Source organism: Glycine soja, chromosome 12 (genome assembly GCF_004193775.1).
Source record: "Glycine soja cultivar W05 chromosome 12, ASM419377v2, whole genome shotgun sequence".
In the NCBI taxonomy this organism is placed as follows: Eukaryota; Viridiplantae; Streptophyta; class Magnoliopsida; order Fabales; family Fabaceae; genus Glycine; species Glycine soja.
This window is the reverse complement of record NC_041013.1, coordinates 42,754,940-42,782,851: the sequence shown is the minus strand read 5'-3', so window position 1 is coordinate 42,782,851 and position 27,912 is coordinate 42,754,940. Positions and strand designations below refer to the sequence as shown.

The window sequence follows — 27,912 nt, the reverse complement described above, 5'->3', positions numbered from 1 at the left end:
GGTATGACAAAAAATTAATTTTATATTAAGAGTCTTTTAATTTAACTTCTTGCATTATTAATTAAATATTTTCAATCAATTGGAAAAAATAAATAATAATTTTTAGAATTACTATTATAATAATTAATAGTTTCTAACTATATAATAATTTATAATTAGATAATAATATAAATTTTTTATTTAATGCAGTAAAAAATAAAATTATTTAATAAAATTAATTTTTTTATACTATTCTTTTCGAATAATCGGCGTATATTCAAACATTTACTAGCACTACTGTGAGAAAAATAACAAATTTTAACATAATAAATATAATAAAGAGTCATTTTATTTTGTCAATGCATCAAAATGCTATTATAAAATTGCGTTAGTTTTCATTAAAAGCATATACAGTGATATTTTAAAGTAAACTTAAATTTCTCTAAATCACATCATATTCATTTATCAATAATAAATTTGAATTAATTATAAAAATCAATTATCGAGTAAATTATATAAGCCAAAATACTATTGAATGTTAAATCTTAGTCTTCAATAAAATATAACACAATATCAATCATGAAAAAACCAACAATTTAATTATACTATTATTGAATTACATATTTTTTTTAACCACAATATTATTTAATTACATATTATATTATTATATATGATAAATTTATTGACTATTGAGTATTATAATTATAATAATTAATTTAAAGAATAGATCTCAATTAATTGGTTATATTGATATATTTTCTCTTGTTTAATTGAAGAGAAAATGGAAAAAAGTGACTTGTAAAAAAGAAATTCAAATCTTTTTAATGTTCTTTTCAGTCTAAATTTTCCATTTTGTCTGCTTTCTTATATTTTTCCTTTCAACCAAAGAGACCAAAAAGTACATAAAAGGTAAACTCTTAACATTTTAATAATTTTATAATTTATTTTATATCTTTTTTTAATATCATCACAACCTTAACTAATATGCACGGTCAAACAAAATCCAAATAGAGATTAAAAAAATACAAATAACAACATTTTTTCTTCTTTTGATTAATAAAAAAACACTTAATTTTTTTTTCTTTTTCCATCCATCTAAATTTAAAACTTCTCTCACTTGCATTTCTTTCTTTGTAATTGTAACCAAACCAAAGAGAGCAAATATTGTTGACACATTGACTGGTAAGTTTTTCACACTTGTGTTACAGTAAAAGTGCTAAAGTCTTTTTGAATTTTCTTTTCATAAGCCGATCGATCAATGCAACACTAACTAAGGTCTCTCTCTTTGTCTTTGTCTCTCTCTCCTCAATTTTTAACTTTCACACACTTTCTCTCTCTTTTTCATTTCTGCATAACAATATAACACCCGCGTGAACGTTCACTCTACCCTCAAACTCACTCTTTTCTTTTGCTTTATTTCTTCGTTCTTGTTGTGGAACAAATAACCAAAGGATTGAACCTTCGGGGAGCACCATGGACCCTGACGTCATCGAGATTCCTCCCCCAATTCACCACCCTCCGAGATTCCGCGAGCAGAACAAGGCAAGCTCTTTCCACCGATTCAAAGTTTCTTTTGGAATTCATGGGGGTCTTTGTTTAATCGTGTTTTCTCTGTCGGGTGTCTTCGATTCGTTCAAAGTTTTGAAGATTCTTCATCTGGGTTTTCGCTTTTCAGCCATGATCGTGTTGTTTTGTGTTGTGTTGTGTGATGTTTTCAGTTGTCACGATTTTTCCCTTTTCTGCTTTAAAGTAACTGCTTTTGCGGTCGTTGAGACAACCTTTTCATGTTGCTTGCTGCATGTGAGTTTTGTTATTGGAAATGGAATGGGTTTAGTGTGACGTGTGCGTTCTGACATTGTAAATTTTGACTATGTTGTGGATTCTGGTGATGATCACGTTGTTGTTATCAAGGGATTGGAGTTTTGGGGCTTTTGTTGTATTCCTTGGAATGGAAAGGGGCTATGCTATAAATAGTCTTTGGATGATACATTGATTAAGATTTCTGTTTAATTTTTTTTTTTTGCAACTTTACTATGATCATATCCTTTTTTTCTCCCTGGTTTTGTCAGTGTACCTAATAATTGATGTTTCATGTGATTGAGAAACTTCCAAATCACGTGGTTATCTCTTCTCAGGTTGTTCTATTGTGGAAATATATGCGTGCTATGCATGTGAATTGCTGGTGATATTTTCTTGGTATGATTTAGAGGGATAATAAGATTATGTCATATGTGAGCTGTGTTGTGAGGAAACTTGGCAGTGGGTTGGTGTTTATGGTTGGATCTATTTCCTAGGGCCTTTAAGGATAATTCGTATCCCATTGCAAATTGGGGTTGTGTCTAATGCATTTCCATGAATTATTGTCTCAAACAAAGGCAAAATTGAAATGTAATTTTTTTTGTTCTACCTTCGCATAGCGAAGAGCCTCTGGGCAATGGGGTACGAAGTTTTTAAAAGAGGGCGAGTCCTGGTGCAGCGGTAAAGTTGTGCCTTGGTGACTTGTTGGTCATGGGTTCGAATCCGGAAACAGCCTCTTTGCATATGCAAGGGTAAGGCTGCGTACAATATCCCTCCCCCATACCTTCGTATAGCGAAGAGCCTCTGGGCAATGGGGTACGAAGTTTTATTATTAGAGAGGGCGAGCCCTGGTGCAGCGGTAAAGTTGTGCCTTGGTGACTTGTTGGTCATGGATTTGAATCCGGAAACAGCCTCTTTGCATATGCAAGGGTAAGGCTGCGTACAATATCCCTCCCCCATACCTTCGCATAGCGAAGAGCCTCTGGGCAATGGGGTACGAAGTTTTTTACGCATGGCTAGGTCAGATAGACTAAACTGATTTGTGCTGGTCTATCAGTTTATTTCTCTTTGTGCTTCTAAGTCTAATAGGCGCCTGGGTCATCAGAATAGGTCAATTTGATTGAGTGCGTTAATAGATAAATGCAATTACCTCTCTTTGGTTAAGGACTTTTGAATAAAACAGTAGTATCTTGCTGTTAGAAGTTAAAATCAAGACAGTAGAGCTTATATATGCATGTGTAGTACGGTTTTGTTATCATCACAATAATTGTACTGCTTTTCTCACCTTAGTCAGACCTTGAATGGTGAATTAGATATATCTGTACTATTTTCTTGTCATACATAAACTGTTTTTCATCTTCTGATTGTGAAAGGGCATTACAATGAACTAGTCAAGGCCTACTTTTGTGTCATTGATGTGCAAGTCTGTTACAGATGAAATGTTTCTAGGTTTCTAGCCACTGCTCTTAGGAAACAGTTTGTGGGTTGGGTAGCAGTCCTTTGTTTCATTCATTTGTTTTTTTTCCTTGGAACTTTAGTTTTATTCATTTTTCTATTATGCTTCTTGTTTCCTATGTGTAAATAATTGTATGTGATTCTGTTCTGTCATTCAAGGTATGAATGTTGTAGTTGTTGGCCTTTGTGGTTAACCTGTAAATCGTAAATTTGTAATGCAGTTTCTATAATATGGCAATCAAGGTATGATTTCAGTTTGGGGAGGTTTGTATTGATTTTCAAAATATAGGGGAGATTTTTTCTAGGAGATTCCATGCATACTCTTTGTTTTAACTTTTTATGAAGCTACCAGTACTTTCAGAAATTACGGGCCAATATTTAACATTGAGCCCATTTAATTGAATTACAGATACACAAATAACTTGTCGTATTTATATTTCAAGTAAGTGGGGCACATGGACAAATATTAACCACTAATTATTAAGGGGTACTAGTGCTGTCACAAAACAGAAGAATACCATTGAAAACTCTCTTGTATAATAGAGTAAAATTGAAAATACAAGGGAAGATTGTTTTACTATGATTTGTGTTCAGTTTGAAAACCTCATAATCACTGCTGTTTTCTTTTATATATTTTCCTCATATTTTTGTCTGTGTTTTATGAATCTTTCTATGAGTCTACCTTGTCTTTACTCACATATAATAATTGAATTTTACTTTTCTAGGTCATTTTGCATGATGTGATTGACATTGATGATGACTCTGAGGATGTAGTGATTATTGGCGAAAAAGTTAACAATAGTAACAAAGGGAAGACTATTGACGCCATTCATGATGATCATCAAGTTGTGGTTTGTATAAGATTTGTTTTTTGTTATTTCTTGCATCAGATGTACGGTATCTTTTCCAACATGAAAATGACTAACATTTTGCTTGAAATTATTTTCAGAAAACGGCTGATTATACTTACTCTCTGCCTGCTGTGGAAAATTTTGGATCAGTTAGTGGGATTGCATCTTCTAACAATTTCCCTTCTGTGTCAAATAATTTAATCAATATTGATGGTCATGGTTCTGATCTATCATATGACGATGATGACTACTTTGATATTTTGTCGGAAGATTATATGGATGTAGATGAGTATGCTTTATTACAGAAACACTTTGATAATGTGGATATACCTACTGGAATTGAAGCACCTTTTACTTGGTTGCCACCAGACTATGTCGTAGGTTCGAAGAAGACTGGAAATAATACATTGTATCCTTGGCATCATATGCAATCTAATGCTAATAAAAGTCCCATGACACCCTCTTCTCAGCCCTCTTTATCATTAGAGCCAACTAACTCTGAAATTCAAGCATCTTCATGGGGTGCTATTAACATTCCAATCAAAATGGGTAATGTTGATCACTCTTCTGGAGTAGAGTTGTCTTCTCAATATATTTCTGAACCTGCCCCTTCTAAGAAATCAGCTACTTCAAAACTCAGAGGGCGTACTTCAAATGCTTCATTAGGAGTAGAGTCATCTAAGTCTCACTGGTCTTCAGGGCCTTTCCATAGTAAAAAGAAGCCTGCTTCAACATACCATGGTTTTAATTACCATGCAGAGGCCGCGAAGATGCCACATGCAGGTGAGCTGCCATATTGGGGGCAATTTAAAAGTGCTAAGAAGGAAGCTGGCAGTAGCATTTCATCCCTTTCAACTTTCATTGAACATCATGGATCATTGTATCCTCCAGGAATAGAATCAGGAAAACATTGGTGGGAGATTTCTCATAATGCTAAACCATTTTCTACACATCTTAATAATATTCCTAATCATATTTATTATCCATTTGATCCTCTTGTTGCCCATCCTGAGCATGTGTTTGATAACAACTGGGTTCACGATTCTGCCAGAGATGGATTTAATGGAAAAACTGTGGATGGCCCTATTGTGACAATCACAGATGAAGCCAAAGAGGAAATTCTGAGGAAATTCAGAAGTTTTAAACAATTTGACACTGTTGAAGACATTTCAGACCATCACTTTTTTCGCAGTAATTCTTCAATGCATCAGGTAAATTTTTTCAAATGCTCTTTGTTTCAGTTCCTAGCTTAATTATTTGGGTTTACCATGAACCTATTTCTTGAACAGCCTCCCAAGAATTGGGCTAAAAAAATCCAGGAAGAGTGGAGGATTTTGGAGAAGGATTTGCCAGGTGAGTTTGTTTCAGTACTCCTGTTACACATAGTTGAACTATTTTCCTTGCCATATCCAATTTAGTCTTTAAATACATTCAAGCAGTATTATTCTTTTTTGATAGAGCTTTGTTGAAAGAACTCCAAACATTGTCTTGGCTAATTTTATGATTTATCCTTATAGAATAATGCTTATTGACTTTTTATTCAGAAGAGTTCAGATACTTGTTCTGATATTGGAAGTTAAACAGAGAAATAAGTATACATTTTTTTTCTGAATACCATAATGTGCAACCTGCCACTGGCATCTTGCTCAATGTCACTGCTTCTGACTCTTTCTTTTGCCCCCTTCAGCTTCAATATTTGTCCGAGTTTTTGAGTCAAGGATGGATCTTTTAAGGGCTGTGATTATTGGAGCAGAAGGGACTCCTTATCATGATGGCCTTTTCTTTTTTGATGTTTTCTTTCCAAGTGCCTATCCCAATGTACCGCCGGTATGTGGTTGGGGATACTGTTTCTGACTGGCATTATTTTATTGTTCACACTTCACTCTTAAAATCAAGTCTGACAGAAGGGGTATCTTTTCATGGCAGAAAGTCCACTACCACTCTGGAGGTCTTCGGCTCAACCCAAATCTGTATGCTTGTGGCAAAGTATGCCTTAGTCTACTTAACACCTGGTCCGGCAGCAAAAATGAGAAGTGGCTTCCAGGCGTTTCAACAATTCTCCAGGTTCTGGTCTCTATACAAGGTCTAATACTGAATACTAAGCCTTACTTTAATGAACCTGGATATGCACACATGAGTGGTTCAGCAAATGGTGAAAAGATGTCTTTTCAGTATAATGAGGACACATTCATTCTATCATTGAGGACCATGATGTATATGATACGAAAGCCTCCAAAGGTTTGATTTCTAGTCTTTCTTCAATTTTTTATATCTCTAGCAAGGTTGTTTTGCCTTGTTCACTTGCAGTTCCTTTGTTTATTTAATTTTTTTTTGTGGGAGGGGTGGAGGTGCAGAGGTGTTAGGAAGTCCCACATCACCTCCCTCCATTCTTGGGGTGCAACTTATATATCTGTTGGGCAACTTCACTTAATGTCAATTAGTTTTAAGCTGAAATCTAACATGGTATTAGAGCCCATAGCCCATCTTGGTTCTCGCCTATTATAGTAGGCTTGCATGTTCTGACAGACATCTGTGGAGGGGGGTGTTAGGAAGTTTCACATTGTCTGCCTCAATTCTCAGGGTGCAACTTATATATCTATTGTGCAACTTTACTTAATACCAATTGATTTTAAGTTGAAATCTAACAGAAGGAAGGGGTAGGGGGGCAATTAAAGAAGCAATGCCAAGGCATGCTTGTGCCTTTTGCTGGAAGATAAGAAAAAGAAATATACAGTGTTAGATAATTTAGGAATCAAATGTAAAATTTTAGAATAAACTTAGCATATTACATATAAGAAAAATGCTCGATGGCTTCTTTTAGCGAATAAGTGTCTTCTGTAGTTTGTTAAAAAGATAAATTATACACAGGCTTTCATTCGTCAGTAATTGAGATCTCTTGTCTTTGCCAATTTCCACATAAGGCCCTGTACCAAAATGTACTGAAAGAGGTCAGTACTGTAAATGGATCTTAGTACTTTGAAAGATTAGTTTCTATCTCCTGGCTAGGGGATACCCCAGGTTAAAAAAAAAGGTTCTTTGGGATTGTTTTTGCCCCATCCCTGAGTAAAAGTTCCTGAACCTAGGGGCTGAAATGCGGCAGATCCCGAGGGATGGAGAATTTGCCTATCCCTATGAGGCAGTACTTGTATCTCCTTACCTTGTTCTATTTAGTTAGGCTTTTTAACATCTTTGTGCTTTTGTAGTTTGTTGACCTTAAATATCATTGCAAGTCATCAATAATAATGCATCCTTAGTCTTATCAACATATGCCTACTACATTGATCTATGGAAAATGGGGATCATGTGAATGAAGAATAGGGCAAGTGCTGTAATATACACACACACACAAGCACACACATTTTAAATGATTGTTGCCTCAAACTTGTTTCTATTTTTTTTTTTTTTTGGGGTTCAAAACTTAACTGTTCAATGCTATTTTTGGTTTCAGAATTTTGAGGACTTTGTTAAGGGGCATTTCTGCAGTCGAGCTAGCGATATTCTGGTGGCATGTAAGGCATACATGGAAGGTGCTCAAGTTGGGTGTTTGGTCAAAGGAGGGGTTCAGGATGTTGACGAGGGAGACAGAAGCTGCTCACAGCGATTCAAGGATTCTTTATCCGGATATATGAACATGCTTGTCAAAGAGTTTGCTAAAGTTGGAGCAAAGGACATCGAGAAATTGCTGCCTCCAGCAACAACACCAGTAGTGAACAAGCCATCAGGTTTAAGTATTGCCTGAGGCTGCAGCTTGAACTGAACTTTCTCTTGGATAAACCAAATTTTGAGGCTTGATATACCAAAGCCATAGTACATCATTTTCACCTAATGGCTCATTTTACTGTTTTATGTAAGTAGTTGACTCTTGATATCTGCTCTCTTATTTATCATGAACATATAGAACAATTGTCTGCCATAATTGTATATAATTGCAAACAAAAATACAACACCTTGTTAATTTGTCATAGATCACTGGTCATAGTATTCTGCTCTCTGTTTGTTTGTTTATTATGTAGTGTTTTGTCTCACCATACTGAGCAAAAAAGGGGTAAGCAAATTTATAACATGAGCTCTTTTTTTTTTTTTTTTGTAAAAATGGCTCTGCTTTAATTTAATCTAATGCACCTCCATCCAAAAACAAGAAACAAAAAAAAAAAAAATGAAATAGCCAGTTTTATTAAGAATAATGATATATCAATACCTTCTAATTACAAACACCCCCATCAACCACTATCATTTTTCTCTCTCTTATAACATTATATAACTTGTTATACCTATATATTTTTTTGTATATAACTTTCTTTATCCTTATTTGATGTCGAATAGCATCTAAGGTGTCCTGGGAATCATTTTTGTTTTATGCAATCAGTTCCAATTGCATATAAGCCTTTAATTCGTGTTTCATGAGTTGGACCGGTTTTGAAAATTTATATCAGATTCGTTTGGATTTCATAAATTTTCTGTTGGTTTTGGTTTTGTTCACTCATAAAAATTTTAATTTGATCTAGAATCCGTTTGTTTTAAATTTACATGAAAACTATTTTTATTTTAAAAAATTACTTTAAATTTGTTTAGCGTTTTTATTTAGGATTTTGTAAAAATCAAAATGGGATATCATCTCTTTCTTGCACTGCACACAAACATACACATATATACACTTTATTTTTATAATTATTAAATTAAAAATTACATATCTACATTCCTATTTTTTTAATTCTATGGATATTTCTCTTTTTTTTTCTTTGGGTATTTATAAGCACACATTGTAACACCACGAATTACATAGAAATGAAAAAGATCCAAAGATTATACATGTATGAAACTATATATGATGACTTAAAGGAATTAATTGATATTACATATACCAACAAGATATATTTATTTTTTGGTAGTCTATCACTTAAGAACTCCACAGTTAAACGTGTTTAACTTGGAGTAGTTATGAGACAGATAACTTCCTAAAATTTTTTTAGTAAGCGTGAGTGAGAATAAAATACACTGAAAAATTTCGTGTTGATTTGTGAGAATTTATAGTGTGAAAGCTAAAAATTCAACAATCAGGATGTCATGAACCATTTCTTTAAAGTTAATGACAATGATATGAAATTTTTGTGTCTCCTCCACCATTCATTGCAATCTTGCCGGACCAACCTGACTCCTAAGGGTCATAACTAAAAGGAACCTAATTTTTTTTAAAAAAATAATCATTGTGCTGTAAAATTTTTCTATATTATTTTTGTAAATAAATTGATTTTTTTCTCATTTTATGTATCTTTTTATTTAAATTTAAATATGACATAAGTAGAAAATACAAAAAATATAATTGATCTCTAATAAGTTATATTCATAAATTCAATTCATCTTAAATGAATTTTCAAGTACGTGTGAAAGATTAACATGTAATAACAATTCAAATTATCGAAAAGTTAAAATTAAAAGTTAGTGTGCTAATAAAAAATAAAAATATATGATGTGAAGAGAATAGAAAAGAAAAATAGAGAGGAAAACAAATTGAAGAGAATTTTTAAGAAATAAATTTACATAAAAAAATTATATATTCATATGGGTGTATATATTTTTTCTTTAAGATGTGACCTTATATAAATATTTGTGTGCATATAATTTTTTGGGTGATATAAATTGAACAAAAATTATAATGCATCTTACTTGTTGAGATTTGTTCAAACCATATCGTTTGCTAAATGTAATTAAGTGTATCATTTTTAATAAAATCATTTGTCTATTTTTTGTAAAATATTTTCATTTTTAAATACTCATATATAAGTTGAATTAGGTTCGATTCCCTCAAACAAGATTTTGTGTTTATGCCTTAGATGAAAACATTGAAAGAAAAAGATCCTATTAATTAATAAATACTTTATACATATAACATAATTATCATATATATATATATATATATATATATATATATATATATTTATCTATTATCCAGCTCAGAGTTACTAAAATGTCAGGATCCGCCCTGGAATCTTGAGATTACTGTTATTGCTATGGAAGATTATCTTTCAAAGCATAGGCTCGAGAAATTATAGACTAACTCCTCTGCTCCATTAACCCCTGCAAGTGAGATGAGAAAAAGAAAGAAAGTGGTAAGTTCAACTTATAAAAAAGATATAAGATTCGTCTATGAGTTGGAGGGAAATAGAAAAAAGGATGGGAGTTTGAATTTTTCTATTAAAATTTTAAACAAAAATTAATAAATTAATATTTATTGATAAAAAAATAGTTTAAGATATATTTGAAAAGTAATATTCTTGTTTTACACTTTTCTAACGATAATTTAGGAAATTAGTTTTGTTATTTACGTGTTAGCCGTGACTTAGATAGTGTGGAAGGAAATTAGTTTCTTTATATAGTCTTGTCCCTTCCTCTAAAAAAAGAAGTCTTGTCCCTACTTTTGTAAATTAAAAAATATGAACCGTTAATTTTTATTTTTTTATTTTTTTTTAAAACTAAATTTTCTTTACCGAGTAAGCTAGTATTTTAATGTTTGAAAATGTATGGTATTGTCACATTAGTCTCAAACTACAGAAATTCAATAAAAGTCTATGTAACTTTCAGTTATTTCATCTAAGTTTTTAAATTTACTTACTTACTATCATTTTCATCCCTAACTTTAATATTATTACTTAGTTATAATTTTTTTTTGAAATGTTGATTAAAGTGATGCAGGATTGCATTTTAAGGACTTATTTGATTTTTTTTTTTAGTTTAAGAAACTAATGTGAGAACAATATAGGATGTATTTGATTTAACATTAGGTTGAAGAAACATACATTTTCATACACATTTTGTAAAAAGTAAGAATTCAGAACTTTTAATTCAACGAATATTTAGGTCTTTCAATGCTAAACCAAACATACACATACACTTTTGAAAACTAAAATAACAGTCTACTTGTTAATTATCTCTAAAAAACAAGACTGAATTCAACTCAAATTTCAAATGTTAAAATGGTAATTTTGTCATTATTTTTTAATTTTTGATCCTATCCTAGTTCTACCACCTACCCTCCTTAATCTACTTTATAAAATTAAAAGAATATTCAATAGAATATTCCGTAATGGGTACCTAAAATTAAAAGAATTATTTTAAAAAAAGAATATTCAATAGAAAATCAATTTTTAAGAAAAATAAATTTAAATATTTAGCAAAATTTTGAATAATCAAGGATAACATTATTTTTAAATTCCATGAGTTTAAAAATAAAAAAAATATTAATTAAATTAAATCCTCCACTCTTCACATACCACACCTACAACAAGATATATCAACAAGCTAGAAAATATTATTGATGGGGTGTTCATTGCAAATGAAGTGATGAATAAGGTAAAGAGGAGGAAGAAATCTACTTTTATATTTAAAGTCTACTTTGAGAAGGATTATGACTAGGTGAGATGAGAGTTTCTATACTACATGATGTCAGTGTTGGGCTTTTGCGAAAAATGGATAAGATGGATGAAATGTTGTGTTGAATCCTCATCAACATCGGTATTGGTGAATGGCTCACCCACTAAGGAGTTTTTGGTGGAGAAAGGATTTAGACAAGGTCCACTTGTACCTTTCTTATTTCTTATGGTGGCAGAGAGGCTAAGCGGCCTTGTAAGAGAGGCGGAGAGGAAGAGGCTTTTTGAAGGAGCACAAGTGAGGAGTGGCAACTTGAAGGTTTCAATCCTCCAATTCGTGGACGATGCACTATTTTCTGTGATCCTAACATGTCTAACATCTTGACTTTGAAGAGTATTCTAAGATGTTTTGAGATTTTCAATGGCATGATAGGTGGGGTATGTTTGGAAAAGGAGAAGTTGGATAGGCTACCCATGGTCTTGAACTGCAGAAGGATGGAAGTTCCATTCACATATCTTGGCCTTCCGGTGGGAGCTAATTAATCATAGAAGCGTGGATACTTGGAACCCAATCATATCGAAGATCAAACGGAAGCTCAATGGGTGGCAACATAAACTCTTGTCTTTTGGTGGAAGAATTTGTCTTATTCTGTCAATGCTATCTTCCATATCTATATACTTCATGTCTTTCTTTAGAGTTCCTAAGAAAGTGGTTCTTGTGCTTGAGAGTTTGTTTAGGAATTTCTTATGGGGAGGGGAGGGTGAGAGGAAAAGGTTGGCTTGAGTGAGTTGGGTTGATGTGTGCAAACCTAAATTTGAGGGAGGTCTAGGTATTAGAAACATTGAGTTGTTTAATATATAGGACTCTCTTGGGTAAGTGGGGGTGGAGGCTTTTATCAGAACAACAATCGTTTTGGGTAAAGGTGATTAAGGAAAAGTACGGTGTGTCTTGTGGGGGTGTTCATGAGTGGGAATGGAACAAAGGGTCTTTGGGGTGGAAGGATATAGGAAAGTTGGAGGGTTGGTTTTGTAAATGTGTGAAGAGGAAAATAGCTAGGGAACGGTGAGAACACTAGGTTTTGGGAGGATTGGTGGATGGGAGACATGGCAGTTTACAGAAAATTCAGAAGGTTGTTCGATGTTTCAAATGAAAAACAAGCAACTATAAAGGAGATGGGGTGCTGGGAGGGGAATGTTTATTTGCATGGGAGGAAGAACAAAATGACAATTTTGTTACGTTACTCAATTCCTACAAGCGCGGGTATGTGGTACATGAGTTGTACTATTCGTTCCAAAGGGAGGAGGGGAGCAGAAATATAAAGGGGGATTATGACGTGGTGAAGTGCTTGTGGTCATTACATGCACCATAAAAAACACTAGCCTTTTGTTGGAAGTTGATGATTGACAACGTTTGATGTTTATGGTGGTCGTGGATGAGGCGTGGGGAGGCTTTGTTGGCATCTTGTTGGGGATCGTGGCAGTGAGCTGCTAGTTTGTTTTTAAGGCTGCAACACTACTATTAGGTGGACGTATGGGAGAAATGTTCTTATTATAGCTTTTGCCTGCTGCATTTTTGGTGCTTCCATGTTGTAGCTTAATTTGAATCTTGCTATATATATATATATATATTGATTCTGCCCATAAAAAAAAAACAAGCAAGAAAATATCTTGGCATGAAATGCAAGTCAAATATCTATAGTATTCATATGGTTATAAATTTGTAGACTTTCCACTTCTCCTCTTTACTTGTACACTTTCCTTTTTCTTTCTTCTCCCAAAGTTAGCCTTGTAAATAGGCACTCCCCCTAATCTCTTTCTCGTTTCCATTGTTCAGGAAAAAATGCACTCCCCTTATTTGCAAATTTCCAATTGCATCATAACCCCAATGTTTATTCATCTAAAACAATTGTTAGTCATCGAGTTAGTGGAAGACGTCGGTAAGGTCAGTTGTGGAGGCACGCAATGAAACAAATATCCTTTTATATGTTTTAACCTTCTTTAAATTTTTGGAAACACTCATGATAGAAATCAACATTTTCATAGGAGATAGTGTCTCATGAAGTTCAATCATAACTTAAAAGGCACACAAGGAAACAATTATTTTACTTATAGAAACAACCAAGTAAACACTTTGTCTCATGGCGTTTTTTCACTTTTAAAAAAAGTTACTTTGATAGAGAGTTTTATTTCGTTAACTTTTTATCAATGTTGGTTCGTAGTTTAAGGGGTTATTATGCAATGTTTTGTTTCCGGGTTGTGGTGGGAATGATAGGAACTATCAATCAAATTCATTTCCTTTTGAAAAAAATAATCAATTGTTTAGCAAGTTGAATAAGGTGAATTGAATTCATCTGTTGTATTGGATGCAGTAATGGCAAGGGGTGAAGGGGGTAACGGAGTGAACGTGTAATTGGAGTTTGGGGGAGTGTATGCTTATAAAGGTAAATTAGGGTTTAAAAAAGAGAAGGGAAGTTTCTAAATAAGGAGGAATAGTGGAAATAACAGTTGCTTTATTTTATTTTTTTAGGTCAATTTTATTGACCATGCATTTTAACTTATTTTGATGGTTCTAGTCAATACTATGATTTATAGGTTCAGAAGATCTGTGGTTGGTTCTTACCTGCCCCAATATTGAGGTCCAATTGTTTTCTTTTTCCAAGTTGAGGGGACAACAGAGCATTGCCGTGTTTGTTGCTTCATGGCGTATTCGGCTACATATTTTTGGCCCATTTTCTTTTAACCTCAACGACTAATATGAGTGGACAATAATGATCTAAAATTTAGATTTGGAGTTTTTTTTTTCTTTGTATGGGTATAAAGTAACTATTAATTTTTGGATGACTAATTAATGTCAAAGAAATTCACTAATTCTGTTTAGTGAGATTTTCTCTGCTGAAGGATGTTTTTTTATTCAAATTTGGTGAATTTTAATAGATTTGAATTATATTTTAAATCATTTTAACCTAATTTGATATCTTGTATTTTAAAAAAAACTATATTTTTTAATTATTATGTACTAGTATACTTTAATTGTACTTTTTTATTTATTTAATTTTATAAATTTTTGGCGCATTATTTAATTTTAAAATTTAACAATACATAATATTAAGATTGATATATTATATTTATAATTTAGGTTGACTTACTTGGTTTCATTATATATATTATGAAGTCTTGCTCAGATGAGATTCAAATTTAAATAAATGATCTTATAAAAAAAATAGGTTTGATGGGACTCAAGTAAATGCTTAGTTTAATTTAATTAAAAGAAATAATTATTTGATTATATTATTTTTTATGGAACTTGATTTGCGGATTTAATTTTTAACTTCAGCAAACTAGCAAATTGGAGATCAATTTGGAGCTCTATGAAATTGAAAAAATAAAAGAAAAAAACATGATTAGAGAAAGAGATGGAAACAACCAAACTAGAAAAATATTGAGAGATTGATACAAATATAATTCTTTCATAGGAATATAAGATTTCACACAAGAATTAAGAAAGATACTCTCTTAACTCCTACTAATGATCCTAGTTTAAGTTTAAGGTCCAATAACTCATCCAATAATTAAAAAAACTTGACCATAAAAATAGAAAAGGTAGCAGTCCATTATTTCCCTTTTCTCCGTGAAAGAATTTAATCTCTTTGACAAAGTTTTTCTTGTTGAGCCCACCCAAACCAAATGAGAAGATGTATGCAATGAAAATGTCGTTTTTATATGAAAAATAAGAAAAATAAACCTAAGTCAAATAATTATATATAAAAATCCAAAATTAGAAATATCATAAAATTATATGATTAATTTTAAAATCATGTAACTTTTAAAATACTCATATAATTTTAATTTTTTTATAATAAAATCTAATCATTAATATTTTTTTCTGATTCTCATGTTAAAAAATTTCATTTTATAAGTCTCCCCGTTGACTGTCATCGTCTATCCCAATTTAGAAGCTGCACAAAAGTCTTCATTGCTTTCACGCGTTCTTTTTAGTCGCGACTCTTGGTGACGAGTTGACCACGGCGACGACTTGTTGATTCTATACGTGGATGAAGATTGAAGAGTGGATTGTAAAGAAAAGAAATGAACAATAGAAAAAAATGTTATTTGATTTAAGAAATAAGTAAAAAATATATTTATTTGAATGAATAGAAATAATAGTAAATAAATAAGGTAGTGCAACCTACAATTGATCTTATTGCAACTTCAAATAAGATAAATTTCAACTTGTTTATAATTTGGTATAAATATTTAATAAATATAATTATTTAAAATTTGGCATTAGCTTTAATGCAATAATAATAATAATAATAATAATAATAATAATAATAATAATAAAAGTGAATTCATTTCCTTTTTAATAATATTATTAAATAGGAAATGAATGCACAAGAAACTTATTCATTTTCATTCGTGATAAGATTATGAGTTGTAAAAAAGACACAACCACTGGATAAAAGTATGCAAAATTTGGTTACATGGCTATGTGACAAAAATTCAAGAATCTTATGTGACATTTGAGAGCTTGTATCTCACTTTTTATATATTATAATATATAATAGATATATAAGCGAGTTGTATAACATTTTTTTCCGTAAAGACGGGCAAACTGTTTGAAAAAAGACTTTATTTTTATGCATTATAAATATAAAAAAAAAACTTTGTACTATCAATCAATAAAAATAATCATTACCAAAAAATTAATAAAAATAATTGTTACCATAAATTTTAAAATAATTATTAAAAAAATAATAAACTTATCGTATATTATTTGTTTCAAATTATAACTAAACGACTGTCCCTTCTGTGTACGTACTATTTATTGTTAAAAAAAAAAAGCATATTCGACTTAAATAATCCTTTGGTCTTATAAAATAATATTTTGTAGTCCTTTAAAAAGATTGTTTTGTTTTATAACAAGTTAACGTTGGTCCTAAAGAGATTTTCTTAGTCCTTTAGTCCTATCAAATATGTTTATTTTAACAAAGTTAACTTTAAAATAATTTTTTTATTCTCTTAAAAAACTATCAAGAGTAACAATGTTAATGATAATTAATGGTGTTAGACGAAAACCAATTACCTTATCGCATCAACAAGAGATTTAATAGAACAATCATATATATTTTATTTTTTGAAAAATCTTTTTTTAAAATTTTTATGTATTCAAAGTAATTGATCACGTTAGATTAGTTAATGGGAAGTTTAAAAACATAATTGATCAGTGTGACTGTTATTATGTCATCTGTTAGTTAAAACTTGATAAAAACTAAAATAAAAAAGTTTAAAATCTTCGAAAGGACTAAAATAAAAAACACAAAAAATAGGAAAAAAAATATTTATTTAAGCTGATATATTCGCTTCATGTTCTTAGTATGGTTCTCCTTTTTTTCCATGTATTTTTTTTTTCTTTCAATCATCTATGTGACTCTGTCTTCCTTCACCCGGACAACCCAAGATATCATATCTCAGAAAGTTTTTAACTATTTTGTGAATATTACACCATAGGATAAGATTTGCAAATTTTTCTTGGAAACTTGAAAGAAACTTGTGTGATGTTAACCTTAGAAGTCAGTCTTTCTTTGCCTTGCACCAGATATTATAAATGTGACTTGAATTCATGCTTTGTTTCTCACTTTCTCTACCCTTCCTAATAACTAAACTATAGTTTATCATCATGGTCATGAATTTTCTTCTCTCCATCCTCTTTTCTCTTTTCACTTTCTTCTCCTTCAACCCTGTCTCCTCCTTTGCCTCACAACCCTCTTACAAAGATCACTGTGCTTCCACTGTTCCAGACTCAACCCCCACCACCAAACTCAGCCTCAAGCATTTCCCTCTTGGTGATCATCACACTGGTTCGTACACAGGAGGTGATAGCATTATTGATGTTGGTGCTTCTTGGAACCGCTTCTCCTTTTACCTCTCAAAAAGGAACACACGTGCAACTCAAACCCCAAACCTTTTCAAACTTGAAGGAACTGTATCATTTAGAAGCACCAACACATTCAATGATGGTGGTGGTTCATATTATGGGGGCCAACGCCGTTACCGTAAAGGTTACGTAACCTTCAAGCTTGAAGGGTTTTGGCATGCGTCTTCAGGGAAGGCTTGCATGGTTGGGATTGGGAGTGGTTATTCCAAAAAAGGTAACTCTCTCAATGTGAATGCTGTTTTTAAGCTCAATAATGTGTTCAATGCAAGCAACATCACTAGCTTGGTTAGTGGAAGCTTGGAGAGTTTGAGTCCTCAAAAGGATGAGAACTACTTTGAACCCATTTCTGTGTTGATGTTTCCAAAAGGAAATTACAGTTACACCTTGGATTCCATAGAAGTTGCCAACGAGTTCTCTCATGGGAGTGATGCTGAGCAAGGATTAGCATTGAATTTAAATTCATTGAGTTTTTGCAAACCTCCCCTCTCTTGGGGGATTAGGAGACTCCAATTGGAGTACTCACTTGATTGCCGTTCTTCTAAGAATTGCACTTCTATAAGTGGGAGTTTTGGTAAACTTCCATCTCTAATGTCTTTGACAAGCACTGGATGTTCTCTTACTACTGAGAAACATAGGTTGAGGGTTCAAGTGGAATTTTCAGATATTGGTTCTTATTGGATTAACCAAAGTTTTGACCCAAAAGCTATGTTAGTAGGGGAAGGATGGTGGGATGAGAAGAACAACATGCTGTGTGTAGTTGTTTGCCATGTCATGGGCAACTCATCATCATTGTCTGGCACTCATGTTGGTGATTGCTCAATAAGACTAAGATTGAGATTTCCCTCAATTTGGTCAATAAAAAACACTATTAGCATAGTGGGGCAAATTTGGAGCAACAAGAGGCCAAATGATTCAGGACATTTCAAGATGGTAACATTTAGAAATGATGAGGAGAGTGGGGTGGGAGGCCATGGCTTAAAGTATGAGTATAGCCAGCTAGAAAAGGTTAACAAATCATGCCCTAAACACAAGCCTAATGACAAGGGGAAAAGATATCCTGAGGCCTATTCTGATGACATGAGATTTGATATGTCAATTAGAGAGTCCAATAAAAGGGTAGCATGGGGTTATTCAGCACCCTTAGCTGTTGATGATGAATTTTATGAGTCTGGCATGTATGCATCTTCTTATTCTTTCTCAAGTTTCTCAACTGAAGTTCCTGATGGAACCCTCAACATCAACGACAACAATGGTAGCTTATTTAACATGAGCTACAAGATTAGCCTCTCAGTGATATCATATTCAAAGATAGGGGACAATACTTCTGTGTTTAATTTGTCCTCTGAGAGAGTGAAGATCTCTGCAGAAGGAGTTTATGATGCCGGAGCAGGAACGTTGTGTATGGTAGGTTGCCGTGACCTTCTCTCAAACACAAACACTGAGATACCAATAGCTCATTCTGTGGACTGTGAGATTCTACTGAAGTTTCAGTTCCCATCATTGGACACATATGATGGAGGCTACATTAAGGGAAGTATTGAAAGCACGCGTCATGAATCTGATCCTCTTTACTTCAAGCGTTTAGACATATCTGCAGTGGCATATTATAGGGAAGCAGCAAGAAGAAATGTTTGGAGAATGGATGTGGAAGTGATGATGGCTCTGATATCTACAACTCTATCATGTGTTTTTGTGGGGTTGCAACTCAACAAGGTGAAGAAAGAACCAAATTTGCTCCCCTTCATCTCCCTTATTATGATGTCAATTCTTACTTTGGGTTTCATGATACCCCTTGTTCTCAACTTTGAAGCTCTTCTCACTCAAAATCCCAACAACACAATGCGGGTGTTTAGAAATAATGGATGGCTTGAGGTTAATGAAATAAGTGTGAGGCTGATCACCATGGTGGCTTTCTTGTTGCAATTTCGGCTTCTGTATCTGACTTGGTCAGCAAGGAAGAGTGGTGAGAGCAAGAAAGGGCTATGGATTGCTGAGAGGAACAGTGCTTATGTCACTTCACTCTTGTATGCAGCAGGGTTATTGATTGCATGGTTGTTGAAGTTGAAGAATGGAGATAATAAGGATTCTGTGTATGTCCCTATGTACCAGCCTTCACCTTGGGAGAACATCAAGTCTTATGGTGGTTTGGTTTTGGATGGTTTTCTCTTGCCACAAATCATTTTAAACCTGTTTTTAAACATGAGAGACAATGTTCTTTCATTTTCTTTTTACTTTGGAACTACTTTTGTGAGACTCTTGCCACATGCCTATGATCTTTACAGGACTCACAGTGATGCTGCCCTAGATAGTCGATCATACTACTATGCTGATCCAAGTGAAGATTTTTACTCCACTGCTTGGGATATTGCCATTCCATTGGGAGGTATCCTATTTGCTATGATTATTTACTTGCAGCAACGTTTTGGTAGCCATTATATTTTGCCTCATAGGTTCAAAGGGTCTAAGGTATATGAAAAGGTGCCTGTGGTTACTGAATCAGAAGCTGAAGTAGATACTACCAAAATATAACATGCTCCTTATGTCAAGTGCAAATGGTCTGATCAGGGTGACTCAAAAATGGTCACTCTCAAGCAGTTCTGCTCAATTTTCATGTATTTTAGCTATGAAGTTCTGTAATTCAAATATAGTGTCTGCCATATTTTTTTTTGTAAAATACTGCTCGTGTGGCTGATGAAGTAAAGCCTTGTGCCCTTTTCCTCTCAATTTAATGTTAAATTAAGTGACTTGAGTGCTTTTGTGGATTATAGAATTGGATACCGATGAATCTCCAGATTATATTTTTAAATTTTGCAAGGTTTTTGACTTGATGCAGCAGGTTTATTACATCTATTACTCCTAGTAAGCCGGTTTCTGTTTACTATTATAGACTATATTATTTTTATGAAACACTACCCATTTATTTTAGATGTTGTATATAGTTGCAGAAAAATATTTTAGATCAAACTCCTCTAAAGTTAATATCTCCCGAGTCAGAAAATAAAGGGTGTGCTCACCTTTTAAAGTAAAGCAAATATAACTTGAGGATGGCTGAAAATCCTCTATCATCTCACTTAAATATAAGTTTCATAACATATTATCATATTATCATATTATCTTTTTTTTTATCTCATCAACACAGAAAAACTCGTAAAAGGATTTTACATCATAATTAAGTATGATTTAAATCTAGGTCACCTCTTATTCTAACTCTCATTGACTTGAATGTTGGAATTCTTACATTGCATCCTACTCGAAGAGTGCCTGGAGCACATCTAATCTTCATCACTGACTTGAAGGCTCATGAGTGACACATGCTCTCTAGTTCTAGACTGGTAAAGAACAAAATCTATTTCAAATATAATAGATATCTCCACCTGCTCCTTTTAGGGACAAGTTCATTTTAATAGTCTCTTATCTAATTATGTTTAAGATGCCTGATTCTTGCTCATCAAGTTTTGTTTTTTTGGTCATTGTGAAAAGCGGTAAGCAAATAATGTTAAGGCTTATAAGTTAAAATATGTCTGTGATTCCTAATAAATATTTAAATTTTATGTTTGTTTTTTAATAAGTTTTTTTTTTTGTTTTTGTACCCTGATAAAACAAAATTTTTATTTTTTAGTCCTTAATAAATTATTCAATTTTTTTTGTTTGCTTCCTAATAAAAAAAATTCATTTGTTATTAATTCCTTTAAAAAAGACTTTAACAAATGAAAAAAAAATTCATCACAAAACAAACACAAAATTTGTTAATATATCAAGAACTAAAAAAACAATATTAAAGACTAATAATAAAAAATTTATTTTATTAGAGATTCAAGGTAAAGAAAAAATTAATCAGAAAATAAACATAAAATTTGAGTATTTATTAGAAATGAAAAACATATTTTAACCTATTTATAAAATAATATTGGTTATAATTATTTAGTCAAATACATGCCTATCGTGTAATTTTTTTCATTCCTCGTGTACCGTAGTATATATTTTTTTCCTTAACACTATTTGCATGAAGGATAAATCATAGAGGAAAGAACACATGGGAAAAGGAACTAAAAAGGATAAAAAAAAATAGAGTAAAAATAAGACGAAAAAAATGTATCGTTTTGATGGATAAAAATATGAGAGAGAAAAGTCGAAAAAGTTCTTTCTTCTTACTGGAAAGAATGAAAAGGATATTTAAAAAAAAATTATGTAATTTTTTTATAATTATGATGATAATAATAATAATAATAAATTTAATTTAACCATTTAAAAATCTGTACTATAATATTTTAAATATATTAATTAAAAAACACGTTAAAGCAGCCTGATGGGAGCCTGATATTTTTTTTTATAAAATATAAGTTTAAGTGAATGAGTTCCTGAAACAACAACACTTGCAAAATATGTGAGATTAATGTTTGAATTAAATTAAATAAATAACTATTTGACTTGTATTTTGATCTTGACTAAAATCAGTTTTGTAAGCGATGACTTGTTCCAAGTCTTTGTGGGGTTGAACAAGAGCACGTCCTTATATATATATATATAATATATATATATATATATATATATATATATATATATATACTCAACAATATGTCGATTTCATTAATATGGATTGCACCTACAAAAATTGCCGGCCACACCTTTTGTTCTCTTACTAGTTACTAAACAATAAGTCAAAAAACATCGAAGGAAACGTTCCCAAGTTTGAAGTTTCTATATCATTTGTTCACTCCATGTCATCCACTCATATAAGTTAAATCAAGCTTTATCAAGTTTCGAAATTGATTTGAGCTTAAATAAGACGCTATACCATGATTGTAGTAATCTCAAATAATTTTAAATATGTTATAAGTGTTATGAAAATAAAAGACAACAGATATTGTAACCAAAAGAAAAACAAAATATATAAAGATAGTAGAGAGATCTTTAGACTGAGGTGCCATCTCCCCTAAATTTTACTCATTACAAAGATAGTAGAGAGATGTAAAAAAAGTATTATGTAATATTTTGTTTACATAAACAAGAGATACATAACAAAAGATTGAAGCTGTAAAGAAACAAGAGATTGAAAAAAATTTAGCACGTCTTCTTAAAATGAAATCCTTATGAAAGGAAGTTAAATATATCATATCCTTATCAGAAGAAATAAAATTAAATCTAATAAATGATATTTTTTTTCTTTTATTTGTTGTGTAAAAATGAGGTGTTATTGCATAAAGGAAGACGAGGTGTTGGATTTATATCCACTCAACAATCTCTAACCTATCATTTCACTCTTAATTTGGATTAATAATTTCGGATTCAGTAAGGCTCCGTTAAAAAAAGTAATCTATATATTTACTGAGACAAAGTAGTTTTTGTCTATTAATCTTTGTTGGAGACCATGGACATATATAAAATAGGTATTTATTTAATACTCAAAGATGAATTAAAATTAAAATTCTAAAATATTTGATTCCACTTCCTCCCTACCAACCATTGTTATTGTTGGTTTTTTTCCTCATAAAGATAAATACGGTGGCAGAGGGAAAACTACGTGACCGTTTACATAGGGTAAATATCAATTAATAGTCGTTTAAGAGGGCCTTAAAAATGTTAATGCTTGAGCATGCAAAAACGCACTTGTGATTGTGAGAGACAGCACATATTGGAATGGTGCGGCACCAAGAAAAAAAGTAATAATTGTAAGAAACTTACAAATCAAATGATCTTTTTGACAATAGCTTAAGCAAAACATATATAAGAGTTTTAAGAGTTTCTTATTTATTTGAGAGTTTCTTCTACAAATTACTTGATAAAAGAGCTTAAGAAAAAAAAACATATACACAAACAAACCATTCCTTGTCAACTCTCTTTTAATAATACTTAAGTCAAGTGGGAATCCACCCTCTAAATGAAAGTGAGTCATCTAATATCCATTGATCATGAATGTTATTATATCCACCAAGTTATACACAAGACTAGTAAATTGGGTCCATATGCCATAATGAACATTTACGTTATTTTCCAAGTCTAAACTTAGAAAATTCATCAAAACTTCCTAGAATTTTTGTCAAAGACCGGTAAGTATCTTAATTTGGATGCTGTGTTTAAGCTTGATAATGTGTTCGATGCAAGCAATATCACTAGATTGGTTAGTGGAAGCTTGGAGAGCTTGAGTTCTGAAAAGAGTGAGAATTACTTTGAACCCATTTGTGGTGATGTTTCCAAAAGGAAATTACAGTTATACCTTGGATTCCACAGAAATTGCCAATGAGTTCTCTTCTGGGAGTGATGCTATGAAGGGTGGTTTGTCATTGAATTCATTGAGTTTTTGTTCTCGTCCCCTCTCAAGGGCTATTAGAAGACTCCCCTTAGAGTTCTCTCCTGAGTGCAATTCTTCAAAGAACTGCACTCCTTTTAGTGAGAGTTCTGGTCCACTGCCATTTCTAGTGTCTTTGAAAGGCATTTTTCGAATACTGGAAACTATTGGATTAGCGAGAGTTTCAATCCTAAAACTATGTTGGTAGGTGAGGGATGGTGGGATGAGAAGAAAAACATATTGTGTGTAGTGGCTTGTCATATCATAGGCAACACTTCATCCTTGGCCGGCACTCATGTGGGTGATTGCTCCATAAGACTAAGATTGAGACTCCCCTCAACTTGGTCAATCAATAGCACTAGTAGCATAGTTGTCCAAATTTGGAGCAATAAGAGTACTAATGATTCAGGCTACTTCAACATGATAAAATTCAGAAATGAAGAGGATGGTAGAGTGGGAATTCAAGCTACAAAGTATGAGTATAGCCTACTAAACAGAGTTAAGATGTCATGCCCAAAACACAAGCCTGTGAAGAACAAGGGGAAAAGATATCCAGATGCCTATTCTTCTGACATGAGATTTGACATGGCAATTAGAGAGTCCAACAAAAGAGTAGCCTGGGGTTATTCATCTCCCTTGGCTGTTGGTGATGAGATCTCTACCTTTGATCAGAATGTCTCAAGCTCCATTGTAGAAGCTCCTGAGGTAGTACTCAACAGTGGTGGCTTGTTTAACATTAGCTACAAAATCTTACTGTGGTATAATTCAACCTCAAATGACAAGAATTCCCTGCTTAATCAGTCCTCTTGGTCAGTGAGGATTTCTGCTGAAGGAATTTATGATTCCGGAGCAGGAAGCTTGTGTATGGTAGGTTGCCGCGATATTCACTTGAATTCTCTCAAACCAACAGCTCATTCTGTGGATTGTGAGATTGTAGTGAAGTTTCAGCTCCCACCATTAGATGCAAAAAGTGGAATCTTCATCAAGGGAAGCATCGAAAGCACATGCAAAAAGTCAGATTCTCTTTACTTCAAACCTTTGGAGTTATCTTCAGCTGCATTTTACACTGAAGCAGCAGAAAAAGCAGTTTGGAGAATGGATATGGAGACCATCATGGTTCTGATATCCACCACTCTAGCATGTGTTTTTGTGGGATTGCAGCTGTATCATGTGAAGAGACACCCCAATGTGCTCCCCTTGCTCTCACTTGTTATGATGACAATGCTTACTTTGGGCTACATGATACCCCTTGTTCTGAACTTTGAAGCACTTCTTGCTCAAAATCCTAACAACAAAAACTGTGTTTGCAAATGTTGGGTGGCTTGAAGTGAATGAAATAGCCGTGAGGCTAATCACCATGGTGGCTTTCTTGTTGCAATTTCGATTACTTCAACTAACTTGGTCATCAAGAAAGAGTGATGAAAGCAATAAAGGCCTTTGGATTGCTGAGAGAAAGGCTACTTGTGTCACTTTACCCTTGTATGCTGCTGGCTTATTGGTTGCATTGCTGTTGAAGTTGAAGAAAGATGGAGATGGGGTTCCGGTGATTACTCCATTGAACCAAAATCATTCATCTTGGGAGAACTTAAAATCTTATGGTGGTTTGGTTTTGGATGGCTTTCTCTTGCCACAGATCATTCTAAACCTGTTTTCAAACATGAGGGACAATGTTCTTTCATGTTAATTTTACTTTGGAACCACTTTTGTGAGACTGTTGCCACATGCTTATGATCTTTACAGGACTCATAATTAAGCTCGTGTAGATAGTGGATCATACTTCTATGCAGATCCTAGTGCAGATTTTTACTCCACTGCTTGGGATATTGTGATTCCATTGGGAGGTATCTTGTTTGCTATCATTATCTACTTGCAGCAACGTTTTGGTGCTCATTGTATTCTGCCTCAAAGGTTAAAAGGATCTAAGTTATATGAAAAGGTGCCTGTGGTTGCAGAATCAGAAGCTGAAGTAGAGACCACCAACTTGTAAAATTCACTTTTTGATGCCTAAGTGCAAATGGTCTAATCATGGGGAATCAAACTTAGGCCATTTCTAATTTCCTGTTTTTTAGCTATGAAGTTGTGTTGTTGCAATATATATAGTGTATGCAAAATAAATTTTGTTACAGTAAATTCATGTGGCTGATTAAACGAAGCCTTGTCTGCTAAGGAATTTTAATATAAATACAGGCTCAGTATCAGTACTTTGGTAGGTGACAGACTTGGATCATCATATTGATTCTCTAGATAATGTTTTTCAAATTACGGAAAGTTTGGTTCCTAAAACTTTCTCAAAAAGTATAGGAGTGTTTTTCATTAAAATATATATATATATATATATATATATATATATATATATATATATTTACCTTTAGGAATTTGTTAATTATATTTCTTATCTTTAGGATGGTATTGAAATAAAGACAGGGATCTTATTTTTATAATTTAGACTTAAGGATGTTATCAATTTTTTTAAGTTTAGAATTTTGTTAATATTTGAATATTCCGTTACACTTTGTGGCTTTATGTATAGAATACAACAATAAAAATTAATTGGTACACTGCATAACATATCTGGTATTCTCTAAAAATTATTTTTTCTGCTAAAAAACCAACAATAACTCTTTTGAATCCCACTACGTAACAAAAATTCAAAGCATTTGAACATACCAAAAAGCCAAGCTTGTCACGAGTTAATGAAACACATCAGTATATGAAATACGACGCGTTACAGCCAAGGGTAGGAAAGAAAAATTCGTATTAAGATTCCTCAAACTTAAGGGCAAAATGCTCCTTGTTTAGCTATCATAACGTAAACAATAAAGAAAACTAGCTTTTAGTAATTTAATTTTAACCAACTCCAGATATTCTTTTTTTTGTTTTATCCAATGTGAAAAATTTTCTTTGTTTAAGGTGAAACTTTGTTTTATTCAGCTTTTGTCACTTAACTTTCTTATCCATGGTCACGGAACCTTTATCCATCAGAAAACAAGTAACTTATTTATTTGTCTGTTGAGCGATATTAACATGGAAATCTCATTACACTCCTTACAAAGAAACTCTGCACAAGAAAATTCACTCTATAATTCATTTTAGCCAAATTGTGCTAGTTGTCAAAGTCCTTCACATGCCACTAGGTAGATATTTACATTGATGAAATTCTCCCAACAAAAGGAAAGAAATTAACATCACTTGATCTTAACTACCCAATAAGATGGCAGTTTCAATTGGCATGCTGCCTCAGCAAATACATGTGTTTTCTCAGTTGTCTTGATATGTGCTTCAGAAATTTATGTTCCAGAATATGTTGTCAACGCAAAGCATCTTGAAGAGATGAAAGTGGATTCTTCCAAGTTCAACTTCTTGTTTCAGATGTGATTTCAAGTGAGGCTTGTCCAGAACAGCTATAAAGATGTGAAGGATCATAATTAACAGCCTTGTCTGGTCACATTTTCTACAAAACTTAAATCATCCACTTTGTAAATTATTATGTTTCTAGTAAACAGTTTCGACAAACCGGGCAAGTGGCATTGTCCTTCAACCAATGCTCTATGCAGTAAGAATGAAATAAGTGATTGCAAGGTGGAAGAATTTGGCAAGATTCCCCGGTGATGAAGCTCTCCAAACATATGACACAATCACTACTACAAAATGATCTCAACTCATCATCTTGATCTTGTCCATAACTTACGAGTTGTGGCAGTTTGATTGATGGCCCTTTATGAATTGGTCTCATCTCAGAAGCTTGTATATATGTTTGTAATCTTTCCCTGCCATCACTTATTTCATTGAAAGCATCTTGGTAAGTCAGAAAAGATTCAACTACCAAAGTCCTTATTGTTCCCTCTTCAACATCATCCTCAAGTCTTTCAAGAAGAATGTCGGATATAGTTTCAAAGATTTTTAATAGAAGAAGAAGAACTATTGTTGAAAATATGGTGGCTATACAAAGACATACAAACAATATTAGAATCACATTAGAAGCATTAGCAATAAAATATGAAAAGGTAAGAGGGTCCGGGGCAGATTGAGGGGCAAATGATTGAAAAACAGCAACCATGTTGAATGATTTGAGAAACAACTTTTGGTTATCTTGACTAACTTCTTGGTGTTTTTTTTTTTCTTAGAAAGTTGTAGCTTATGGGTTACATTAATGTCAAGTCTCTTGGATTTTGTTGAGGAAAGGGAATGAATAATTTGAACATGACATAATTGCATTTGTTGTAGATACCAAATATAGATGCTTGG

General features: G+C 32.7%; 2 protein-coding genes across 3 annotated transcripts; both read left to right on the top strand.

Moving 5' to 3' along the window:
* The first annotated feature begins 1,249 nt into the window (after positions 1-1,249).
* Positions 1,250-8,085, top strand: LOC114379980 (probable ubiquitin-conjugating enzyme E2 25). 2 transcript variants are annotated; one of them, XM_028338843.1, is made up of 7 exons: positions 1,250-1,521; positions 3,957-4,076; positions 4,181-5,293; positions 5,372-5,435; positions 5,770-5,909; positions 6,009-6,320; positions 7,531-8,085. In XM_028338843.1, the coding sequence occupies exons 1-7, from the start codon at positions 1,453-1,455 to the stop codon at positions 7,819-7,821; spliced, it is 2,109 nt and encodes a 702-aa protein (XP_028194644.1). In that variant the 5' UTR covers positions 1,250-1,452; the 3' UTR covers positions 7,822-8,085. The 2 variants fall into 2 exon arrangements, with proteins under 2 accessions (XP_028194644.1, XP_028194643.1); XM_028338842.1 differs by having other exon boundaries at positions 1,251-1,521; positions 3,957-4,082.
* Positions 8,086-17,081: 8,996 nt separating this feature from the next.
* Positions 17,082-25,669, top strand: LOC114379950. The gene is made up of 2 exons (XM_028338796.1): positions 17,082-19,865; positions 25,598-25,669. The coding sequence occupies exons 1-2, from the start codon at positions 17,124-17,126 to the stop codon at positions 25,652-25,654; spliced, it is 2,799 nt and encodes a 932-aa protein (XP_028194597.1). The 5' UTR covers positions 17,082-17,123; the 3' UTR covers positions 25,655-25,669.
* The last annotated feature ends 2,243 nt before the right edge of the window (positions 25,670-27,912 follow it).